Source organism: Anguilla anguilla, chromosome 3 (assembly GCF_013347855.1).
Source record: "Anguilla anguilla isolate fAngAng1 chromosome 3, fAngAng1.pri, whole genome shotgun sequence".
Classification (NCBI taxonomy): Eukaryota; Metazoa; Chordata; class Actinopteri; order Anguilliformes; family Anguillidae; genus Anguilla; species Anguilla anguilla.
This window is the reverse complement of record NC_049203.1, coordinates 18,534,561-18,547,198: the sequence shown is the minus strand read 5'-3', so window position 1 is coordinate 18,547,198 and position 12,638 is coordinate 18,534,561. Positions and strand designations below refer to the sequence as shown.

At 36.9% G+C, this 12,638-nt stretch overlaps 1 protein-coding gene across 4 annotated transcripts in view; it reads left to right on the top strand.

Annotated features, from left to right (window-relative positions):
* LOC118222986 (contactin-associated protein-like 5) overlaps positions 1-11,931 on the top strand; it is a 93,715-nt gene extending 81,784 nt beyond the window's left edge. For all 4 annotated transcript variants that reach the window (XM_035409013.1, XM_035409014.1, XM_035409012.1 and 1 more), the window contains exons 22-24: positions 6,010-6,213; positions 6,681-6,755; positions 7,378-11,931. In XM_035409013.1, coding sequence (XP_035264904.1) covers positions 6,010-6,213; positions 6,681-6,755; positions 7,378-7,622 — 524 coding nt within the window. In that variant the 3' untranslated portion in view covers positions 7,623-11,931. The remainder of the gene's footprint in view (positions 1-6,009; positions 6,214-6,680; positions 6,756-7,377) is intronic.
* The last annotated feature ends 707 nt before the right edge of the window (positions 11,932-12,638 follow it).

Genomic DNA, 12,638 nt, shown 5'->3' with positions numbered 1-12,638 from the left:
CATTTGTGCATTTGTTTTTGTCATATGTGCTGGTTGAGTAAAGGATGTGTTTAATAACCGCCAAATGGATTTGTTCAGAGTGCATCTGTCTGTTGATGTCTTTTATCTAACAGGATACCAAAATGAATCTGGATATGATTGCCTTGAAATACAAGTCAAGAGGAAATTGCCCTTCTTTCCTTGTATAGGATTGTTTGATCTAGAGGAAGTTAATTGGCGCAAAAGTTATACTCATTGTTATTATTGTTTGATGCAACAAACATAGAGTTATATCATGAAGCTAGTTTTCTTTTATTTCTAAATTCTTTAAATCTAAATTCTAAAGTCAGAGGACAGAAATGTATCACTTAGTATATTTAATTAATATATTTATATCGGTATGCAGTATATTTAATTTCTGTACTCAAAGTAATCCTGGATTACCTGGATCCCACGAAGTCCCCCACATCCTGTCCATCAGGTACTGCAAAGTTACATCATTTAAGCAACACCTAAATCATTATTAGTATCATTACTAGAACAAAGGGTTCTTTGCCATATCTTTGATCATATATCACTTAACTACTTAAATAAAAATGAGGATAGATAGATAGATAGATAGATAGACAAAACAATGAACAAAACAAGGGCAAACTACCACGAGGTAAACAAAAAACTAAGTTGTGTTCAGTTTGAACAAATATTTAGCATTTATGTGATGAAACCCATAGCTAGGTAGTGACCCCATAGCTAGGTAATAATGAAAGAAATTGGGCAGCTTCAGACTCCCTCTGTTTCTGCTCACAGTCTTTCCAGTGAGAAACATTATTTCTTCCCACCCCAGACGAAGGACAGAATAACTATATGAAGTTTTTGAAACATTTTTTTAGGGATTTGAACTGGTAGCATTCTCCAGACATAATTCACATTTGGAAGCACCATCATTTTAACTATATTGATTCTGCCCCCACAGTGTGATAAGCGTGTGGGGTAAGTGTTCCCATCTGCTAATATCTGAGTTGATTTGATTTGATAGATCTTTAAAGTGAATATCTCTGGTTGCTTTCAAATTATCCTTAATTCTTAGTCCTAAGTAAGAAATTCTGATCTGAAGTGAATGGCTTAAACCCCCATTTTAAATTATAAAGCTTTCTCGTGTTGTCCGAATCATTTATTCTTCATAAAACCTGTTTGGTCCCAATGAATGCATCTGGGTAAGGATGTGCCCATCCTAATTTTGGCTAAGATCTTATTGTCTAGATTCATCAGGCGTATTGGTCTATAATTCTGACACAGTAGTAGGTCCTTGTCTTTCCTATGAATACGTGTTATTAGAGACTCATTAAAAGAGACAGATGCTGTTTTTGTTGAACATATGTTGTTGAAGGTTTAAACAAAAATTAGGGTAAGCAAGTGTTGGAATGTTTGATAAAATGCTTCTGAATAACCATCTGGTCCAGGGCATTTATTTAAAGAAAATAAATGAATAGCTTTCTTTAGCTCTGATATAGTGACAGGCCCCTCAAGAGAGTTATCACCCTCTGTTGATAGTTTAGGGAGTTTCATCACACCCAAAACATCCTGTATGTCTGACTAAGAACACAAAACTTCAGAGGAGTACAGCTTTTGGAAAAAAATTTATAAAATCAACAAAAGTTGAGTTAACCTCATTTGCATCTTTGGTAACAGCGGCATTTTTATACTGCAAATGTTATTACTTGTCATATGTTTTTTGTTTGGTTACCTCAGCTTTTTCTCCCTCTTGGGAAAAATTGAGCTGAGCTGTGTTCAGAACATATTCTGTTCTGGCTCCTAAAAGTTTGTTATATTGAAGCTGAAGACTGAGAATCTTGGTCCCAGTAAAGGTCTTGGTCTTCACTAAAATTTTGGGCAATTTTACTCTGCATAGCTCTGATGTGTTTAGTCAAAGATAACAACTCATGGTCTATTTGTTTTTTTGTGATGACTTGCTCTGCTTATTAATTCACCTCTTAAACAGCATTTAAGAGATTCCCAAATAATTATGTCTTAAGTTAAGTTTTTAGTTGTAGCCATAAACTCCTTTATATCCTCCTCAATTTGTACTGTAATATGTTTCTCTTCTATTAATGAATGATTGGTTTTCTGTCAACTAGTGGACATCTGAATACCAGGTAAAGATGTAGAGAATTGTGGGCTGAAATGATTATTGGATGAATAACAAGTCTGTGGTATGTCATGAGAAACAAAAAAGTAGTCAATCCTTGAGAATGATCGATGACGTTTAGTAAAAAAAGTTCAATCCCACTCAGTAGGATGGATAACTTGGCAAATATCTATCAATCTATTTCAGTTAATCAAACAGTGATGCACTAGGTTAGCCTTGGAAGGTTTAACCAGTTGCTTTCCAGTTTTGTCTTCTGCTGGATTCATTACTAAATTAAAATTGCCACCAATAAATATGATGGATGTATTTGTGTATCTGGCCAATTTGGCTTCTATTTCATGTATGGGTGGAGGATTACCAACATTCTGGACAAACAGTAAGTGCCATAATGTTAGTGACAGACATATGATTTATTGATTTGGCTCTGTGCACAATTTTAGATTTGTAATCAAATGATTCACATGTGGTTAAAGTGCACACTCTTTTATTTAAGCGTATTTTTATACATTTTGGTTCCATCATGTTGGTTTCATCTCCCCATTTCAGGGCCATTTGTCCCCATCATACTGTTTGAGACAAATGGCTTCACAGGTGTTTCTGATTAGTCAGGTGTGTTCAATTGCTTCCTTGGTGTAGACATAAGTGAGCTTTTATTATCTAATTGTTTTGCTACAAATAAATGAGTATCCCACAAAGATTATACAGCTGTAAAAGCAATAGTTTTTTGGCAGTTGTTAGTCAGCAAGCAAGCTAGGCTCCACCAAACCCAAAGATGATAAAGTTTTTTTTTCTTTTAACAAATGTGTGTACTTATATGTCCATTTTGAATGTGTATCAGGTGTCGTCATTGGCTAATGTCGCTAAATGTCTAATGGGGACAATTATTGATTGCTGTACAGAAGCATTTGTGATGATATAATTGGCAGAAAAAACAAATGCTAAAGTTTTGGGTTTTATTGTGGGGATGTGTGAAGTTTGTGAATTCTGTCTGTTTGCATGAGGTCAGAAGGTACAGAAGGTAATCTTTTTAAGTGCTGAGAGTCTGTGGTCATTGTGGTTATTTTTGTAGGAAAACCTGAAAAGTACCAAACTCTCAGTGCTGTATAATACAACACAATACAATAATAAAAAATTTTAAAAACGTTATTGTCCACACATTGGACATTTGTCTTTGGGTTCAACATAAAATATATAAAAGAAACATGCAAAGTACAAAATACAAAGACAAACTGAAAGTACAGTTACTTAAACACTAGCCTAAAAACACAGAGATAACCCCCACTGGTCCCTATTTCCCATTTAGGAATAATAGCACTTGGGACAAGGTGTAACTTGGCGGGATGGCATACCTGCCATCCCTATAAATGTTATTATATTTGAGCCCCATGTGCCAGGAATGAGCAAGAGTATCACTTCTTGATCATTGTATTTGTCACTTGGAATAAAGAGAACCAATTTATAAGAATAGCAACTTCACCACTTTTCGATGAGCTACCTATTCCATGGGCTTGCCCTACCCAATCCTAGCATATATGATGTAACCACATGGGCTTTACATTTTTTGAGATTGTTGAGAATTTTATAATGCTTAGTTGTCTTATTAGGCCCTTTTACATTCCATGCAACTACATTTACTAGTCTAACCATTAATTTTCTTTAAAAACGAAGAAAGGAAAGAAAGAAAACGAAATAGTGTAGAGAAAATCCACTCCAAATATTGCAGTCGTCAATGTATCCGGTCCCCTCTCCCCTTCCAGTTGTTTTCTTAAATTTGTTACCCAGTTCATCTGTAGGAATCTGGATGTTGAGGCAAAATTTCAGTGATGGTGGCCTTGAAAAAGTGTTTATGTCACATTCCATCAGGGACTTGCCTGCAAGCTGTTTAACTCCAGGCCAAATACCGTTGGGTAGCTGACTGCTGTAGTGGTAAAAGGACAGGACATGAAAGGTTGTAGCTCTGAAACCCAGCTGAGCTAAAGCGGTTGTACCCTGGAGGGAGGTACTTAGCGTAGACATGCTCCGGTAAGATTCAGCTGTAAGACTGCTTATGCGTTAAAATTCAACTGTGTGGAGCAGTTTCCTGTGTAGGTCCTTTTTTCAGTAATGTGCACACAGCCCCGCATCCACCATGTCATACTGGGATCTGTACCACAACCCAACGCCAAAACAGGCAGCGACTGTTACTTAACCCGGCCTGCAGGGAATCTTAACCACAAACTGACCTAATACCTGCCAGATCATATCAATAGATGTCATTACTCTTATGACTTCAAACAATATTCCTGTGCATGAATTTGATTTGCTATATAGTCCATGCCATGTGTTTATACTTATAAATAAGGATTCCATTGCATAAGGGGAAAAATATATATTAAAGCAGCTTATAAGTGTTTAGAAAAAAACAACAGGAAGCAACAAAAGAGAAAGAGAAAATTAATTGGCTAATAGCTCATAGGCTAATTAGATTATGAAATGTATCCTGACAAAATTGTAGCCCTGATATTTTTATTATATTCAACCAAACTCTCAAACTTCAGTATGTGCTAAAAAGTATAATTAATATGGGTCATCATCTCAAATTACCATGATTACGATAGATTAAGTTAAGCTCTGTGTGAGCCTAAATGTGGATTACAAACAGAGAAGAAGCAACTACTGACATGAATTTGGCACAAAATGGCATAAAGGCTCTGTTCTAATGCATGGATTGGCTCCGAGGCCTGGTGTCTACTCTCGGTGTCAGAGCCAACTGGCCGGATGTTTTGCCTCGCCCGGGGATTGGTCTATAGAGCGTTCAAAAGAACTGGAGAGGGTAGGAGGGGCCAGGCGGCGAAGCCAAGGAAGTAACAGCAAAGAGCCTCAACTGCCCGTGCTTGAGGGCAAAAGAGCTGGCTGCCCATTGAATTCAATGTATAAAACCAAGATGATTGAACTGCCAAAAAAAAACCTAATCAGTTTTTTGTGATCATAAATTTAGTTATGTGCTGCAGTTTGTAAAACAATGGTTGTTTTGGTCCAGAAGACTTGGGAAAACATTTCTTAAAATGGGCATATTTTCTTGCAAATTTCATATTTTTGCTTATTTATATCTGCTTTTCATGTGAGATTTAACAGTTGTTAATTGACCATTTATTTTGCCTTAAAAAAAAGATGTGTTCATATGAGGTGTACTCATTTTCTGTGCCCCTTTACGTACAATTTCTGACACACAAATGTTATTTGTGGTCCAGTGTGTTTGAAGAAATGAACAGATGTAACTTCATTATTATAAGCATTAACATTATGGTTATATTCAGTCACCTCCAGGTGAAAAAAACTCAACAAAAGTAAATATATCTTTGGAACTTTCCTGAGAAAAGGGGCAGTCTTTTTGTTCAGATAAAAAAAACATTCAACAAAATGCTAATTATCGTGCCATTTAATGCTCTTATGCTCAGCACTGAGTAAAAATGTGTATTTCAGTACTTAAGCATATTTATGTAAATGCAATCATTCTATTTGCAAATGGAGCTAATATTATGTACTTTACGATTACTTGGAAATCACAGCATATTGAGGACCCATAATTGCATTTACATGCATTTCAATTGCAAATGTGAATAAGGAACTGTAATCAACAATCAGTTTCAGTAAAATTATGCTCTTCTTTGAATGAGCTCTCCACAGAAACTGATCAATGGGATTTAATAAGTATTGTCATGCTTAAAATGTTAGAACAATGGTAACAACCACTCATTGTGTTCAAGGTTTATTGCATCGTAATGATTATTTAGCATTTCATTTAAACAATCAACTTCGTCCAGCTAAATCGATTTTCACATTCAGTTTACATAGATCAACTTGCAGATAAACTGCAGTCAATATCTTTCCTTCTATGTGTACAGAAAGTGACATCTTGAATGAAGAAGTGATGCAGGCGGGATCCAGAGGTTTCATTGGCTGCCTGTCGTCAGTCCAGTTCAATCAGGTGGCTCCACTGAAAGCGGCGCTGCTGAATCGCGGCAGCTCATTGGTCAGCTTACGGGGACATATAGTGGAGTCCAACTGTGGGGCGTCAGCGGACATGACGAAGTCACACTCCCTCTCAGGTATGCTTATGTTCTGACACTTCTTGAATGCAGACGCACACCTCCAACACAATTACTGTTAAACCACACCTTACGTATGCAAATGACGTATAAACACCTCCAACAGTCACTATTAAAACACAGCCGCCTACAGTAACAGTCTTTTAAAAAGTTTCAGAAAAAACAACCTATTTATACCAACACACACACATAAACCAGATATGCAAACACATTCTGCTGTCACCAAATGTTGCACCAAATTAAGTACATTTTGGTCAAGACTAGTGCTCTGTTTCATCTCAATGTTGGATCAGAGAAGGGCACTGACCACACACAAATGTGTATATTCTGGCAAACTGAAAAAAAAGATTATATTTGACAGGTTCATTCATTTATTTCTTGTGTACACCTCCCATTCCTTGCTTAGCGACACATTACGTTCCCAAATGCTGCTAAATTCATTCATTCTCCTCTTTCATTGTCTACAGATCATTCAGAGAAAGTTGACAGAGGGAAGGAGCCATTAAAAGATGGGGTTCAGAGTGATTCGGCAGTAATTGGAGGTGAGCGTTCCCATTTTGTCTTATTTTGTTTGATTGTTAAAGTCAGTCTGCTGTGAAATGAGCTCCCTGCTATCTCTGTCTCTTTCGCCGACTTCTTGGAATAATGTGTCCTGGTTAGGATAAGATTATGTACTACATCAAGGTTCTCCCACCACAAACTTTCAAACTGATAAAACTGTAATTCACCCTGGAGGGTAACTAAATATTGTGCATTGACATCCCACTCAGAAAATGTGTAACTAATAAAACAGGTTACTCAGGTTAATTATACTAATTAGTTTTACTCAGATATAAATGCTAGATTGAATTATCATTACAACTAAGTGTCAATGTTAATTGATTTCTCCACACAGTGCACTCAACAAGCCAAAATCAACTTGCTGGACATTTATAAAATAGAAAAATTTACATTTACATTTAACCATGAGTCAGACTTAAGGACAAATGTTAATTGAATCCAGGCCTCATTTACATGTGATGAGCAGGAGAGAGTGTAGATCCTGCTGAATATTGAACCAGTTCCTTATAATCATGTGGCTAAAATATGACCAAAATGACCCAGCCAATGATGTTTCACTGACCTTATCTTCCCGTTCCACGGGACCGCAACCGCTGTTTGCAGGCGTGAGTGCGGCCGTCGTTTTCATCACTCTCTGCGTGGTCGCGGTGATGGCCCGCTTCCTGTACCAGTACCGCCAGGCCGAACAAACATCCGCCATCGAGAAGGACCACCGGCACAGCCTGGAGGTGTCCTACCGCACCGAGCTGGACCATCAGAGCCATCGGCACGGCCTGAACGCGGCCTACTGTACAGAAATGGACCTTCAGAACTCGGTGCGGAACAGCAGGAAGGAGTACTACATCTGACACGCCAGCATTCGCAGTCCGTCTTTCCTGGCCTCCCTGAGCTGTACGTCTTGGGAAACTGCACCTCGTCTTCTCCGCCCAGAGACATCTTGGCATGTAGCCACCGCATAACGGAAGGGCGATGGTCTCAACAAAAAAAAAACATTTATTAGTCTGTACGTTTTTTAAGATATAAAAAACAATTATGTGATTATTGTTTTCACTGCAGGGTAGCGTAGAACACTAATACGCATCCAAGGAAATTAAGAAACTGAAATGATGAAACAGATTTATGGGAAATCTTTTTTTTTTCTTTTTTTTTTTCCTGTCTATAGAAAAAAGCAATCTGGCTTAATCCCAGCATGGAAACGTTACAAAAACATCATTCCAGTTCATGAATGAAACAGTATGTGTGGATTTAGTATAAAGATATAGAACAATATTTATATGTGAATATTATTTTAGCATTATTTTATTTTACTATGTTGATGATATCATATGGTGCAATGAGGGGCTGTTATTTATCATTATTTTTTATAGGTAGGATGCACTTTAGCGACTGACTTTAGCATAAACATCTGAAGAATCTATTCCACTCCTCAAGCTGAGGTTTTCCTGGGAGAGAATGTGATCCAGTAGATCAGTGCCTCGTCTGCATGCATCCCGTTTTGTCTGTCATGACTACCCACCTAGGGAATTCTGGGAAGGGAAAGACCTCCCCTATATTTTACTGTTGATTGGACAGGAAGAGCTGATTTAATCTGTAGATTGTGTGTTGATGTTTATCTAGTGGAGAGGGAACACAGTTTTGTTAGACAAACAGAAAATAGGGGGTGGGGTATAGACTACACATTTTCTGTAGATCATTTAAGGCCTGCTGTTTTCTTATAGTAATCCTGTTATAAAGTTACAGAGGGCCAAGGATCAAAAGCTGTCCTTCCTGCATCTGAGGTGAATCAGCAAGAGAATAGTGACATCGCAGAGGCTGTGTCATCCTGACTGACCGCTCTCTAAATTCAGATTTGTTGTCTCTTTTTCTATTCTCACCGGCCATTCCGTTTCTTAAGGGCAACCTTCCAGGATTTGAAATGCATTTTATCAGGACACACCCTGGAAGGATAAGTACATTAGAGAGGACTTTCAGATGATAAGTTTCTGTATTAATTGGTAGGCTGATAGATGGAGAAGAAAAAGAAAAACAATTTGGTTTTGAATTAGGTCAGAAACAGTTTTGAATCAGACATACATATTTTGCCGACAGTATATCATAGCCTTTCCCGTCTGTTATCAGCATTTGGTCCACATATATGAACCCAACCGGTAGTACAACTGAGTGTGTTCAGAGCGCTTCTAAAAAATATGTTGTATACCAGCTGGTGTTGGGAAACAGAGCAACAAAGTTCAATAAATAAGTATTAATAAGTCCAGTACTATGTATACTGTACTTACCACTGACAATTAGATGAAACTAACCATTCAGAAGGAAGTATGACTCTTACTCCTGCACGTCATTTGTATACACAAAAATGGATATCTTAATTAACCTTTAGCTACAAATATTTTACACGGTCTTTTCTGTCATCTGGTTGTGAGGACAGAAAGAATCGCCTCAGCTCACTTCCTTGTTTGCACTTCTGGTGTCAGGATCCTGGGTCTGATGTCTGCAGATCTGTGACTACCCGCCATCTGCCAAAAACCTCCCGCCATTAGGCTGCTTCTGAACATCTAAGGCACATCTGTTGTCATACCCTCTGGCAGAGCAGCCAATCAAATCCTGCTGAAGCCGCTGTCTGCTAATGGCTTTGCAAAAAAAAAAAACTTCACAGACCTGCCATAAATTCACAAATTCAAAAAAAAGAAAGTTGTTTTTTTTTTTTTTTTTTTTTTTTTTTGTAATGCTACATTTTGTGATTTGTTATATGAGAACATTAGTTTTCTTTTTTATTTGTTCATTGTATCTTCATTGGAGTTAAAATCTGTTACCTCAGATTGTTGGCCATATTCATTTTCTGTAGTACTGTTACACCTGATCAAGACGGATTACCACAGCAATTTTCGAAAGTATTGCATTAAGCAGCTGTTATACCTAGAAAGTACAATTCTTTCTTGAGGTTGCGGAAATCTCTCTGCTTTACATACCTACATTAAAGGAAACACAGTGAGCATTTCCAAAGTTAAAATGAATCATTGCAGTTGAATGTGTTTCTGATGTTGTGGATCGTAAAATTAGGTGTAGCTCAGTCAGCAGGTGTTGCAGACCTAATGTTTCGGGAGGTTACTGAACCAGAGGATGCTTTCAGAACAGGTGAGGTCAGGAAGGAATCGCACCCACTCCCCGCTCTCTCTGGGGGACCAGGCAGCCGATCCTAAGTTGCATGAAAATTGCTGGGCTGACAATAAAACCTGCAGTTTTTTTTTGCTGAGCGTGGGTGTTCTGGAGAATGGAGTTTCTCTCCAATAGTGCTCTGTCAGCAAGGAGAGATGCACGAGCGTCCATGTGTCCATGCCGAAGGGAGAGGACGGAAAAACAGACAAACTGACCTGGATTCAGTCTAACTACGGTTTGGTTTCTACTCGACTTTTGAACACTTTCCTTTTTCGGCACTACAGAACATCAGTCTGTTTTTGGAGTTCTATGAAATTTGCAAGAAGAAAAACAAACAAGTCTTTGAATACACCTTACTACTGTCCACATTTATTTATTTGTTAATTCATTACTTAATAAATTCATTCATTCATTTATGTATATAACTGGCTGACTGATTCCAAGGCCAGGATTTCAATTTGATATATTAATCTGCATTTTACTTTATGGGCCATAGAGAGAAAACTGACATTAACTATTATGTATTTTAAGACATTCATAATTTGAACTTCTCAACCATGAAATTTAGATTAAATTTTAAAAAATATTATGCACTTTATTACACTGGTTCCCTCTGGGGTAGAGTACATGATTTATACTATCTGCATACCATATTCTATTTGAAGTGGAACTATCAAATAGATAAATCATAAAGCTCTATTACGAGAATGTGTTTTACAAAACTGAAGAGCATGATTTCTCGAGATTGTTCATGAAATGGCAGTTTTTATGGAGATGGTCTGCATCATTTGTGTCATGTATTTAGAAGGTACAGTGTGTGTTCTCCATTGTTGTGGCAATATACAATACAAGGCTCTAAATTATAGACACAATATGTGTAAATGACGGTGTGCATATCGTAATGCTTAGTCACTGATCATTTTATTCATTCATTTATTTGTTTAGGACAGATCTATACCCTCTTGCTCGAAAGAGGAAAGCACATTGTTAGATATATGTTCTGTTTGTGATTCATATGGTTGTCTGTTCAGTGTCTGAAATGCTACCCATTAAGATCAAAAAGACCTCAGGAAAATGAGTTTCAGAACAGGCTGGGCAGTTCTATTGAATTGTAAGACAGAATAGAATAATGTGGAAAAGTAAAGCTGTGTTGCAGAAAATATCTTCATGAAAGGTATGCTGAGTAATGTGTATGTTAGCAGGTCTATAGAGTTTGTAATGCATAAGGAGTACATCAGAGCATACTACCTGCTGGTAAATAAAATTAAATAGCGCTCAATTTGCATATTTTAAATTCACAAGATGCAATTAATTGAATTGTGTGCAGCATGTACAGTACAGTAGTAAGTTTCCTTGTTAATTATAATAAAGGAAGTGCAAACTAGATCTGGAGATTGCAAAGGAAGTGTCAGAGGAAATATTGCATTTCTGTGGAGAAACTTGTAATTTTGCTTGTGGTTTTATGCTGTTCACTGTACAATGCAGCACTGTAGTTTTGCAGAAGCATTATTACAGATATTATCACCCTACCTATTTTCCCTTCAGTGAACCTCTGTTGTTGTTCACTGCTTTTCAGTGCAGTTTGGACAATGGTGTGGATTATGCCAGTGGCCTTAGCAAAAGGCAACTGGGTATCACTGCTGTTCAGTGTGTTTTGAAACCATATGAACTTCAGTATGAACAAATGTGAAGAGACTGATTTGTGAAGGAAATTATATCATATTGTAATCACTGGGCTGGCTCATTCTTTTCAAAAAAACGAAAGAAAAACTTGAACAGAATGAATCCTGTCACCGAAACACTATTGAAGTGCATTATGTTCTTAAAATTAATTACAACAACTGAAAAAAAGACTTGTACAAACTTTGCAGAATCTGCTGTTTATTACTTTATATTAATATTAACATTGTGGTTATTTTTTGGGTTTGTTTTATATGGCTATAATAATTGTACAGGTATATTGTAAATAGATGTATATTTAATAAAGAAAATGCATTTTTACTGCTTTATGTGCAAGAAATACTGTCTACTGTGTGTACTCATTGAATTTGTTTCACACTAGGAAATTTAAAAATGGCATGTACACATTCCCCCACTGAGAATAAAATACTTGTATGGCATGGAACCAGGGAAAAATGTAGTCTATAAAATATAAATACTCACAAACATTCATGTTGAATTATACATTACTGTGTGATACTAATTTTGAACTAAAAAATAATATTAGCCTACATAACATGTATGTAATATGAAGAAATATTTGCTTGTCATTAACGCCACAAACGTGTGTGTGTGTGTGTGTGTGTGTGTGTGTGCGTGCATACATGTGTGTGTTTGTTTTTTTATGCACACACATACAGTGTGCATGTTTGCATGTCTATGGTATAAGGTTTGTATGCAATAGCATATTACCAGTGGTGTCATGCTCACCCATCAAGGTCTTTATTTGAAACAAACCCACATTGTCTTTATTCATCCGCAGCAACCAAGTGTTTAATTATCTAAACCACGGCCTAGAAAAACAGTGCTGTGTTTCTAAATTAATTGCATCTGCAATGTTTGACTAATCTTGTCAGAAAAACATTAGTTTTCTATTCATCCAATTATATTTAATGCGCTGAATTAAAAAAAAAAAGTAATGCAATGAAATTCTAACTTAGAGCTTTCACAAATACAAGCCCCAGATTTATTTTTGAGAGCAGTGGTAACGT